General features: G+C 30.4%; 2 protein-coding genes across 2 annotated transcripts; both read left to right on the top strand.

The window, feature by feature from the left end:
* The first annotated feature begins 1,988 nt into the window (after positions 1–1,988).
* Positions 1,989–2,540, top strand: LOC125024788 (DNA fragmentation factor subunit alpha-like). Its single transcript, XM_047612552.1, has one exon. It carries the CDS (start codon positions 1,989–1,991, stop codon positions 2,538–2,540), a length of 552 nt encoding a protein of 183 aa, XP_047468508.1.
* A 2,530-nt stretch (positions 2,541–5,070) lies between these two features.
* On the top strand, positions 5,071–5,511 carry LOC125024787 (deoxyuridine 5'-triphosphate nucleotidohydrolase-like). The gene has a single exon (XM_047612551.1). It carries the CDS (start codon positions 5,071–5,073, stop codon positions 5,509–5,511), a length of 441 nt encoding a protein of 146 aa, XP_047468507.1.
* Positions 5,512–12,472: the final 6,961 nt, after the last annotated feature.

Here is a 12,472-nt window from a genome sequence, read left to right as displayed (position 1 = left end):
ATATTAGTTACATATATATATATATATATATATATATATACACATATATAGATAAAACACACAATATATAATCTTAGATATATCTATTACTATCGAAATAAAAATATATTACTATCGAAATAAAAATATAAAGAAAGTATATGTTAAATAAATCACACAATATATAATCTTATATATATCTATTACTATCGAAATAAAAATGTAAAGAAAGTATATGTTAAAATATATATAAAGTTATAGTATAGAAACATATATGTTAGCGAAATATTTATATTATATAAACATATATGTTATCGAGTTAGAGATATCAGTATATATATATATATATATATATATATATATATATATATGTTATACTGTGTCTTATTTTTTTTTTACTTACCTCCATATGGATTTATGATGTCCATTCTTGATCACAATGTAGCACAAGAATATTATACTGTCAGGAGATGTCTGAGAAATGTATCGAGTTGCTGCATGTCGTGCCTTTTATACGCTCTAGGCCCCGCCCCCAGAGGAATCCTGTTTTGATAACTGTAACTCCGCCTTTTATGATTAGTCACTTCTTTCTAAGATGAAAGTGGGTTCCAAATATAGAATGTTAAAAGATTAAAATTCAATGTTAACAAAAATATATCAAGTGGAAAATGAGTGAGGTGGTGGTAGGTGTGGTAGGTGTGGTAGGTAGGTAGAAGGTGGTAGGTAGGTAGTAGTAGTAGTAGTAGTAGTAGTAGTAGTAGTAGTATCATAATAATAATAATAATCATAATAATCATAATAATAATAATATAATAATAATAATAATAATAATAATAACAACAATGGTGTATACACCATCCATTTTGCTAGAAACCTAGTTTTTTAAAGATAATAATAGAAAATAACATATATTATAGTGGAAAAATGGAACCCACTTTTATTACAGTTGAATCATATCTGGCAATATTTTACTGGGGAGGGGGAGGGGTATAAGGACCACCTCTATAATTTACAAGATATCATCTTTCAAGTACCAAGAGATATACGTCAATGGATATTTCCTTTTTTTTTTCCGAAGAAGGGGGGTGCTTGCAATATATATATAATAATGACATTTCGATTTAACTCGGAATACTTTTACTCGATGACACTGACATTTAGTTTTTCTCTGCAAGAGAATTGCGGTTATGACTTGACATTTAGTGGTGCTTGATTTTACGTGACTTGCACATATCAACTAACCTTTCATTTTTCTCCGAAGAGGGTATACGTGTATAATAATGACATTTCGATTTAACTCGGAATACTTTTACTCGATGACATTGACATTTAGTTTTTCTCTGCAAGAGAATTGCGGTTATGACTTGACATTTAGTGGTGCTTGATTTTACGTGACTTGCATGTATCAACTAAACTTTCATTTTTCTCCTGTAACCTGCAATTCATACCCATCAAGCGGGATATATAAACTGACACTGTTAGAGAGTAATGCAGACGCATATATATACCTGTGCGGTGTACACCTGCGCTAGCACTATCCTGTCAAAGTATTAAAATATATTCCATTTCTTTTCTCTTGGTGATTTTAGGAGTGATGTGAATAAGGTATTGTAGTGTTTGAGTTTTTTTAAGAATAAGTTGGAACGAAGTATTAATGATTATATATATATATATATATATATATATATATATATATATATATATATATATATATATATATATACACGTATATATATATAATATATTATTTATATCCTCTATTTATTTATGATTATATATTATATATATATATGTGTGTGTGTGTATATATATTGATATTTCTATTTCGCTAACATATATAAGTTTATATATTATAAATTACATATTTTATTTATATTTGGTTTGGGTGATTGCTTTGTAAACATTTTCTATATTTCAACTCCTCTTTTTTTTTTAGGTTATGATACAAGCTTCATGGCCTCTTAGAATAAATTTATATACAACATTCTAATTTTTTTAATACAGGGATAATGAAGAAGCCAATTAGAATATGGTCACAAGACAGAAAACGTCGATATGGAGTTGTTGCCAACGGCTTTCAGGATGTCATAGAGAAAGGTGCAGCAAAGCTAGGTATACAAGATACTAGCACTTTAACTGTAGTACTGGAAGAAGATGGCACTGTTGTCGATGATGCTTACTGGGAGAATCTGGCACCTGATACCAAACTCATCTTCCTAGCAGCTGATGAGGCACGGCATCCTTCTCCACTGTCAGTACCAAGCAACTTGCTGTTTGTATCTGATGAAATAAATGGTCCGATGGGAGACGAAGAGAGGGCAGTCAATCTCCTCAAATCATTGGAACAAAATCCTGCATCAGTTGCATTGCTAAGCTTGTCTGACCTAGAGGTCATCAAAGATGCAAATATAAGCTCTTTGGAACTGCCTAAACAGACCTCAGATTCTTCCCTACAGTTGCAGGAGTTATGTATTGAATTTTATGTTAAGAAGAAGAAAGAAGCAGAAGCAATGGAATTAGTTGACCTTCTGAAGGAACATTTAAAGGGTAATGATACATAAATTAAATGTGCTGTTCTTTCAGCCGCTAAACCTTTATAAAGGAAAGCCCATTTTCAGTAGTAAGATTGTGAATCCCATTGATATTTTTAAAATATTAAATACAGAAGTATCTTATATCTGAAATGACTCAAGGTGAAGTGGTTTATAAAGAATACATTTGAACCCAAATGTCAAAACATCGGTATCATATATTTATTATTAAAAATATTAAAAAATTAAGAAAAGTAGTTTTAAGAAAAAAATATAGCTTGATAGATGTATATTAAAGAAATTAAAGAAATTGAAAATTATAAAATATGAAATCTGTAAATATATATATATATATATATATATATATATATATATATATATATGACGCAGTCGTTTATACATAAAAGTTAATTCAGACAAATATATAAAATATGGGTCATATATATATATATATATATATATATATATATATATATATATATATATTAAATGAAATCTTTATTTTGCTTGAAGGATAGAAATTATATATTATATATTATAGTTTGGTCATATATTAAATGAAATCTTTATTTCGCTTGAGGGATAGAAATTGTATATTATATATTATAGTTTGGTCATATATTAAATGAAATCTTTATTTCGCTTGAGGGATAGAAATTGTATATTATACATTATAGTTTGGTCATATATTAAATTAAATCTTTATTTCGCTTGAGGGATAGAAATTGTATATTATATATTATAGTTTGGTCATATATTAAATGAAATCTTTATTTCGCTTGAGGGTTAGAAATTGTATATTATATTATTATAGTTTGGTCATATATATATATATATATATATATATATATATATAACATAATATGTTTTTTCAGAACATAATAAGGGGCGTTTCGATTTACTATTATAGCGACAATATACGTTTCTGTTCTATATATAAAAGAGACAAAACATAATGTGGCAACTTTCACTTCCGGTCTTAGATACGTGTCTGTTGCATATAAAGAGTAGACAACGCTCTCACTATACCAGTTCTGTCTCGTGGGGACAGAAAGTGGAAGATATATTTTATATTTTCTTGTAAACTTTCTCGTAATAGTCCTGATATATATATATATATTAACTTCCCCGAGGTATCAGACATAACTGCTGCTGATATTACACCCATACCCCCATCAGCAGGTCATTCCACAGCCTTCTCCAACACCCTCTCAAATGGACGACCTAATTATTGAAGCTCCCTATCAATGGAACAACATGACAATTGATGTTCGTAGGGATGGCAGATATGCCTGGTCATCGACTCACCATAAATATAGAGACCCTGGATATGGCTTCAATCATAGATTCCAGGCGGGTAGGGAGAGGAGATGGAGTGGATATGGCTTCAATCATAGATTCGAGACGAGTAAGGAGAGGAGACGGAGGTGGTGGAGAAATCACTTGAGAAGGAGAGGGAAAATGATCATAAGAAGAGGGAAGCAGATGCCTCAAACAAATCCTAATATATCTCAACAGACTTCAACCATACCAGATGCAACAGTTGGATCGTCATCGTCTTCTGTAGCAGTCGGTGAGACGGCTCTTCCCCGTTCAGATAACCACCAACAAAAAGAGTCATCGTCTTCTGTAGCAGTCGGTGAGACGGCTCTTCCCCGTTCAGATAACCACCAACAAAAAGAGTCATCGTCTTCTGTAGCAGTCGGTGAGACGGCTCTTCCCCGTTCAGAGAACTACCAACAAAATGAGTCATCGTCTTCTGTAGCAGTCGGAGAGACGGCTATTCCCCGTTCAGAGAACTATCAACAAATGATTAAGTGCTTGAAAACACAATTGGAAAAGGAATATCAAAATAATGTAAGATTATCTCAGCAAAATGCTTATATATTATATATAACCAAGCAACTCGTTAACCAAGCAACTCGTTAAGAGTTATTAAAATCTTTGAGATCCTTATCATTGTGTCTATTGTATTACTAGTAAATAATAATATAACTCTATCAATATATATAAATGTTAATTATAGATATTTTATAAACTAATTATATAATTATCTGTATATAGTATTAAGGTATTATTATATAATATTAAGGTTTTATATAATATTAAGGTTTTATTATATAATATTAAGGTTTTATTATATAATATTAAGGTTTTATTATATAATATTAAGGTTTTATTATACAATATTAAGGTTTTATTATATAATATTAAGGTTTTATTATAATGTTTATTACATATCGTAATGTTTATTATATATAATCTAGCTTTAATGTTTATTATATATAATCTAGCTTTAACTAGCTTTAATAAACTAATATGTTCCAAATAAATCTTTTAAAATATCAACATATTTATTATTACCACCACAAAATGAAATTAAGAATAAAATATATGAAATATCTCCTTATTATTTTTTTTTAATAATATGAATATATATATATATATATATATATATATATATATATATATTCACCAATTAGTCTTTAAAAAACATTTCACTAGCCGTTGCAGCGAGAGTAACACATACATATATATGCGCGCGTGCGACTCTTCCACCATGTCAGAATTGAAAAATGTGCTAAAGTTTAAAAAATTGACTGAGCATGCTTTCACGCCCTTAAAAGGTTCAAAATGTGCTGCCGGGTTTGATTTATGCAGCGCTTATGACCTGACAATTCCGGCTAATGGGAAATCCCTCATAAAGACAGATATTCAGGTAGAACTTCCTGAAGGGTGTTATGGTAGGATTGCACCAAGATCTGGTCTGTCATGGAAGCACCATCTTGATGTGGGAGCTGGTGTAATAGATAGAGATTACAGAGGTAATGTTGGCATAATCTTGTTTAACCATGCCAAAAATGATTATAAAGTAAAGAAGGGTGATCGTGTTGCTCAACTGATCTGTGAAAAAATTATATATCCCGACATAGAACAAGTTGAAGAACTGACAAAGACAGAGCGTGATGAAGGAGGCTATGGATCTACAGGCAAACATTAATGAATTATATATATGTGTATCATATAGTAGTTGTTATTAACATATATTATAACCTATCAAACTATAGATACTTTAACTATTATAACTATATAATCATATAAGGGATAATTTAAACTACTATATATATTCGTTTATTTATTATATTATATTCTTACTTATACAATGTTCTAAATAAATCTTTTAAATATCGATGTGTTTCTTGAAAAGCCTTCTTAGTATGTAAACATAAAGAATAATCCTTTAAGAGTGTTATATATTGAACATTATTAGTATATAAATTATTTGTTTTATTATTATTATTATTATTATTATTATTATTATTATTATTATTATTATTATTATTATTATTATTCGTTAACGATTCATTCAATTGCATATCTTCGTTAACCGGAGATTTTATATTATTTTTCATAAAACTATTACTATAAATGTTATCATGGATCTCACTAGTAATGTCATCAATTGTATCGATTAATCTTGTTATCATACATATGTTCATTAAAAGCATATTTTTGCCATATAAATTAGATAGATTAATATGGGTGCCAAGTTGAATCTTACTACCGCAGAGTGGTACTTGGAACAAATTAACACGTTGCTTGTGTCCATTATTTATCTTATTATTTTTTACCATAGTATAATGTATATAATCACTCATCCATAGTTTTGATTCATCATAAATATGACCACGAGATTGTGGTCCTAGATATAATGTTGTTACATTTCTATTATAAGTCTCATTAAATTCTTTCACAAATTGATCTTCAAACATCTTACCTACCATTGGAGCAATATAAGTTAAATTACAAATTGTAAAGGACTGTAATATATGTCTTGTATGATTTAATTCACTGACAATATTATTGATATGTAAACGTGTTAAATCTTTATTTTTATTCACCGACACGAATAAACTTTCCAATTTACTCTTATATATATTTGAAATAGTGTTTAGTTTATTCATATAGGTTTCACTTCGACATGTCGTAGAACCCAATATGTAAACCATGTTTCCAGTATTTACAATATTATTATTGTTAATAAAATCTGTAATCTTCAAAACAGGTTCATTCTCTGGAGTAGATTCCTTTATATGTATGTCGATATTTCTATCGATAATATTTTTGTTGTTAATATCTATAGGACAACTTTCTTTATGTTTACAAATTTCCAAACAAAGGAATTTTTCATTATTTCCAATCAGCTTTACAGTATTTTTAGGTTTTCTATAATTTGGATCATCAATAATCTCTGGACTAATGTCATTACTATCATTATTACTATCATTATTTTCACTTTTTTCAATTTCATTTGTTTCATCACTATCACTATTATTTCTATTATCAGTATACCCAATATCAATATAGTCTATATTATAATCTATATTACTATCACAATATAGACCACATCTCCCATCATTAAATCTCTCATTATCGATACAATTACAAGATATTTCTCTAGGAATACATTTCAAAAGAGCTTCATCAAATGTCATATAATAGTTTTCTTTATCACGGTTAAATCCGTGCCGATCATTAATTTCCATAATAGCTCCTTTCAATGAACCTTTTAGTAAGATGTGATCACTAATATTTGTTAGTTTTAATATATCATCATTTTTAAGTTCTTTCGAAATATTCAAAGTTTTTGTTAATGGAATACTACTCATTATATTATTTTGATGTTCGTCACTTGAATGAGAATTATCGACATATTCTTCTTCTATACGTTCAACAATATTTAAACTATTATTCTTTAAATATTGTACAATAGCATTATCAATAGTGGTATTATGTAGAATGTTTTCTGTGGCTTCTATTTTTGAAATAATAACATTTCGAAATTTTTCGATACAGCTTGTACAAAATTTATTGTACATTAGATCGTGTACCAATGGACCATCTTCTGCTTGAAGATCTTCAAAATTACTGTTATTTTTTCTATGATCATCAGACATTTTGCTCTTTATTATATAGATCGCATATATAATTATATATATATATAAATACAAACATTTATTTTATATATACATGTAAATATCAAGACCACTGTAATAAAACACCTTTTAGATTATTATAATAAAACAATTTTTAGTTGGTTTAAATGTTAATAATGTAATAATAATAAAATAGCTTTTAGCTTAATATATTTATTAAATAATCTTTATATTAATACATATATATATATATATATATATATATATATATATATATATATATATATAGGCAACTATAGTTTCAATAATTATACATTTATCCTTAAATATCATCACATGGTGTGTTTAATTAAAACCATTTTCCAAGAAATTTTCTTCATATAAAATATTCTTTGGACATTTAATAATCTCTGGTGTATATAATTTTTGTGATAAGAAAAATCCTATGATGAAACCAATAATTAAAAGTCCGACTCCACTGATGACAATAATACTGATAAAAATTCTATTAGCCGTACATATAGAATAGCCATTGTCAGATACTTCATTATTATATTTGAAAGTTGCTTTTTTTACAGAATTATAATCAAATTCAGTTGTCGTTACCGTTTCGATAGGATTGTCATCCGACTCGGGAGTTGCTGTTGTTGTGGTTAATATTGTTTCAATAGGACTATCGTCAAATTTGGTTGTTACAATTTCAACAGGGCTGACACTTGATTTTGAAATCGTCATCGTTGTTCTTGCTGTTATTTCAACAGGACTGTCGTCCGACTTGGGAGTTGCTAATGTTTCATCAGAACTCGTCATCGTTGTTCTTGCTGTTGTCATTTCAACAGGACTGTCGTCCGACTTGGGAGTTGCTAATGTTTCATCAGAACTCGTCATCGTTGTTCTTGCTGTTGTCATTTCAACAGGACTGTCGTCCGACTTGGGAGTTGCTAATGTTTCATCAGAACTCGTCATCGTTGTTCTTGCTGTTGTCATTTCAACAGGACTGTCGTCCGACTTGGGAGTTGCTAATGTTTCATCAGAACTCGTCATCGTTGTTCTTGCTGTTGTCATTTCAACAGGACTGTCGTCCGACTCGGGAGTTGCTACTGTTTCAACAGAACTGTCATCAAGTTCTGTTGTTACAGTTTCAACAGGGTCGACACTTGATGTAGGAATTGTCATCGTTGTTCTTGCTGTCGTCATTTCATCAGGACTGTCGTCCGACTCGGAAGTTACTACTGTTTCAACAGAACTGTCGTCCGATTCGGGAGTTGCTACTGTTTCAACAGAACTATTATCAAGTTTTGTTACATTTTCATCAGGGTCGATATTTGATTTAGGAATTGTCATCGTTGTTCTTGCTGTCGCCATTTCAATAGTATTATCGTTTGACTCGGGAGTTACTACTGTTTCATCAGGATTGTCGTCAAGTTCTGTTGTTACATTTTCATCAGGGTCGATATTTGATTTAGGAATTGTCATCGTTGTTCTTGCTGTCGCCATTTCAATAGTATTATCGTTTGACTCGGGAGTTACTACTGTTTCATCAGGATTGTCGTCAAGTTCTGTTGTTACATTTTCATCAGGGTCGATATTTGATTTAGGAATTGTCATCGTTGTTCTTGCTGTCGCCGTTTCAACAGAGTTATCGTTCGGCTCGGGAGTTACTACTGTTTCATCAGGATTGTCGTCAAGTTCTGTTGTTACATTTTCATCAGGGTCGATATTTGATTTAGGAATTGTCATCGTTGTTCTTGCTGTCGCCGTTTCAACAGAGTTATCGTTCGGCTCGGGAGTTACTACTGTTTCAACAGGACTATTATTAAACTTTGGAATTGTCATTGTTGTGGTTATCGTCCCTATTGGTCTAGAATTTAAGAAATTATTCTCGTCAGATAGTGTGGTCGCTTTTGTTATAAATATTGTGTCTATTGCCTCAGGCTCTGTACTCAATTCTGTAGTTTCTTCAATTACTGAAATGTTAATATTTTTTCCTGAGTCATGGATAAAAATATCAATATTTTCTTCTGATATATTTTTTCCTGATGAGTTATTATTATTATTATTATTATTATTATTATTATTATTATTATGATTTGAAAATTTAGTATCATCTTTATAATGAAGACACTGATTATGGTACCCAGATATGTTCTGAAAGATATATTCTCTAGTCTCAAGACTCAATGGGGTACACTTTTCCTGGCTAGCATACCAACCACAGTATGGATCTCTCAGACCAATACACGACTGGCAAGATTTGGCTCGAAAACAACGATGAAGATCAATTGATTTAATTTCATCATAGGTTATTATAATCAATTTTTTTCCTCTACCTCTCTTTTTTATAAGGTGTAAATTTGTTATAGTCTTTGGTCGTGAAAAGATTCGAATTTCTTCAATAATAATTGGGTCTACAAGATGTATATTTTCATACGACAAAACATTTACGAGTTTTATTATGGATAAAGTTGTTCCTAAAAAGATGACATCAACTATTCGTCCATCCTGAAGTTTAATTTGAGGGTCAACAGCGATCTTAGTAAAACGATATCGAAGAGTATTAATAAATGGACGACCAAAGAACCCAGGGACAGCTGTATTCATGAGAGTGTGTGATTGCATAAAGGCTATAAATTCGTCAGGAAAACTTTGATTATTAGGAGCACAACTACCAGGTCGTATTTTAGGTATCTTATTCAGAGGCATGGTAAGCCAATTAGAATTTTTTGTTTCCTGTTCCTTAAAATCACCATCGAAAGTATCTTGAATGGAACGGATAGAAAAAGCACACACAGCGGACCCTGGAATAGAGTTTGGTGGCGTTGTAAATACAGCATAGACAATATCATGAATCTGTCCTCCGTATACACCAGTGATGATATTGGTGACGGACTGGATTTCATCAAAATAGAAAGGAAATTCTCCGGGAACAGAACAATTGAGTCTGCTCTTCAAGAAGGATGTCCATTTGGTCTGAGATTTTTTATCACCTTGATCATTCTTACATACACGAGCGACTCTCGAATAAACTTTTTTACCACAATTCATAAATTCTATGGCTGTTTCACGGAAGAAAAAATATACAAATTCACCATAACCGAAAGACTGTACAAAGTTGGGGGCGTTAAGTTGTTCATATGTAGCAGCTTGTGTCGTAAGTCGATTCTTGGAGATGATATGAGTTGTTCCCTGGAAATTTGCTACTGTCCCAGAATATAATTCACCATCAACATAGACATGTGTAGAATTTTGTCTGGGATCGAACGGACATTGCCCAACGCCTTTATATGTCTCGGTAAAAATAAAGGTACCAGCAGTCTCTTGAATATAATATCGACATAGAGGATTATATGCATTTGTACCACAAACTAGATATTGGTTCTTGTCTATTTTTATCAAGACCCGCATATAATTTTGGCAAAACTCTTTATTTTTTCCCTTTAAAAAACATGTGTGAATATCCGTCTCGGTAGGATACCAAATTATTCTTTGACTTATATTTTCCTTTATATTCCTAATCGAAAGATTATATACAATGTTTCTTCCTCCAATAAGTAAAGCTTGACCATCTCTCCCTAATAGTTTAAAGTAATCTGTAGTGGTACTATTATCCCCTGAAAAGGTTTGTATTTTTAGCCCTTTTAACAAAACAATATTATTGGTGCTAGCCATATTATACAAATCATTAGCAGTACAGGTTGCAACAACAGCACAGGTTGCAATAAAAAATAAAGTCGTACCGAAAAAGTGGAATATCGGCATGTTTAAGACTTTAGAGATTCTTATTAGAAAATTATATGATATATAAAACTATATATCTGTGTTTGTAATATATAATATATATATATATATATTATATTTTTATACAATTATATGCTTTGTTATCATCAACTCCCCGGCCTCATTCTTGAAATATTTTATCCTAATAAAGAAAGGATATTTTTTTCACATCTATACCTTATTATAAAGTATATTATATTTCAATTTAAGGTAATTTCTTATAAAATGAACTGATAACTAATAATATAATTTTATTTTATAAACACAATTGACAATTTTATAAAAGTTCATATATTTTACAACTGATAAATTAAATACATATATGAGATGGACAGAGAGATGGGAAGGGGGAGAGGAGAAAGAGGAGGAGGAGGAGGACATGTTTAGAGAAATAGGTTTATTGAGGGAGTGGAGAGGTTCATCAAAAACCACGTTTATAAAATATTTAGAGGAACAGGTTTATTGAGGGAAGGGAGAGGTTAATCATGACCACCTCCTTTATGAATATATATATATAATATATATATATATATATATTATATATATATATATACCAACTTGAATAAAAATTCTAACGATTATTTATTTTATAGATGGTATCATTATATCCATAGATGGTTTAATAATAGTTTTTAGTGGAATCGTGGTGGTGGTGGTGGTGGTTGTTGCAGTGGTTCTAGTGGTAATATTGTCAAGTAGATTATTAAGACGATTTACATTTTGATGATTTCCACCGTTATCTTTGGCAGTCATAATAGCAGAGTTGTCGTCGTCACATGAATCTATTGTTGTATTTTGAAAATTATTTGGACTTGTGTTTTTGAACGGGGAAAAGGATAATGTTTGTGTCATGTATTGGAAATTTATATCATCATTTCTATCGCTATCATTATTAATATTGTCATAATTTGAAGAAGAAAAATTAGTAACATCATATCCATCAAATATATTGGGTGCATCTTGCACCATAATGTCTCGATTTGCGTTTTCAAGCGAGGTATATGAAAGCGAGTGAGGGGACATGTAAGGTAGATAATTATCACCATGCCCATTTGATGCTTGCCTGAGCGTAATTGTATCGCTTTCTTCACCTTCATGTGTAACTGTATCACTTTCTTCAGTCTCAATCATATTTTCGAGTGCATTTGTAAGAATGTCGAAAGAAGAAACGACTGTTGGTGACAACGTTCTCCGATGATGATTTTCTATATTTTGAGAGTCTATTCTAACGTTATTGACTTGTATTTC

Source organism: Penaeus chinensis, unplaced genomic scaffold, assembly GCF_019202785.1.
Source record: "Penaeus chinensis breed Huanghai No. 1 unplaced genomic scaffold, ASM1920278v2 CTG_4861, whole genome shotgun sequence".
Taxonomy (NCBI): Eukaryota; Metazoa; Arthropoda; class Malacostraca; order Decapoda; family Penaeidae; genus Penaeus; species Penaeus chinensis.
Note: the sequence above shows the minus strand (reverse complement) of the source record. Positions and strands in the feature narration are given on the sequence as shown.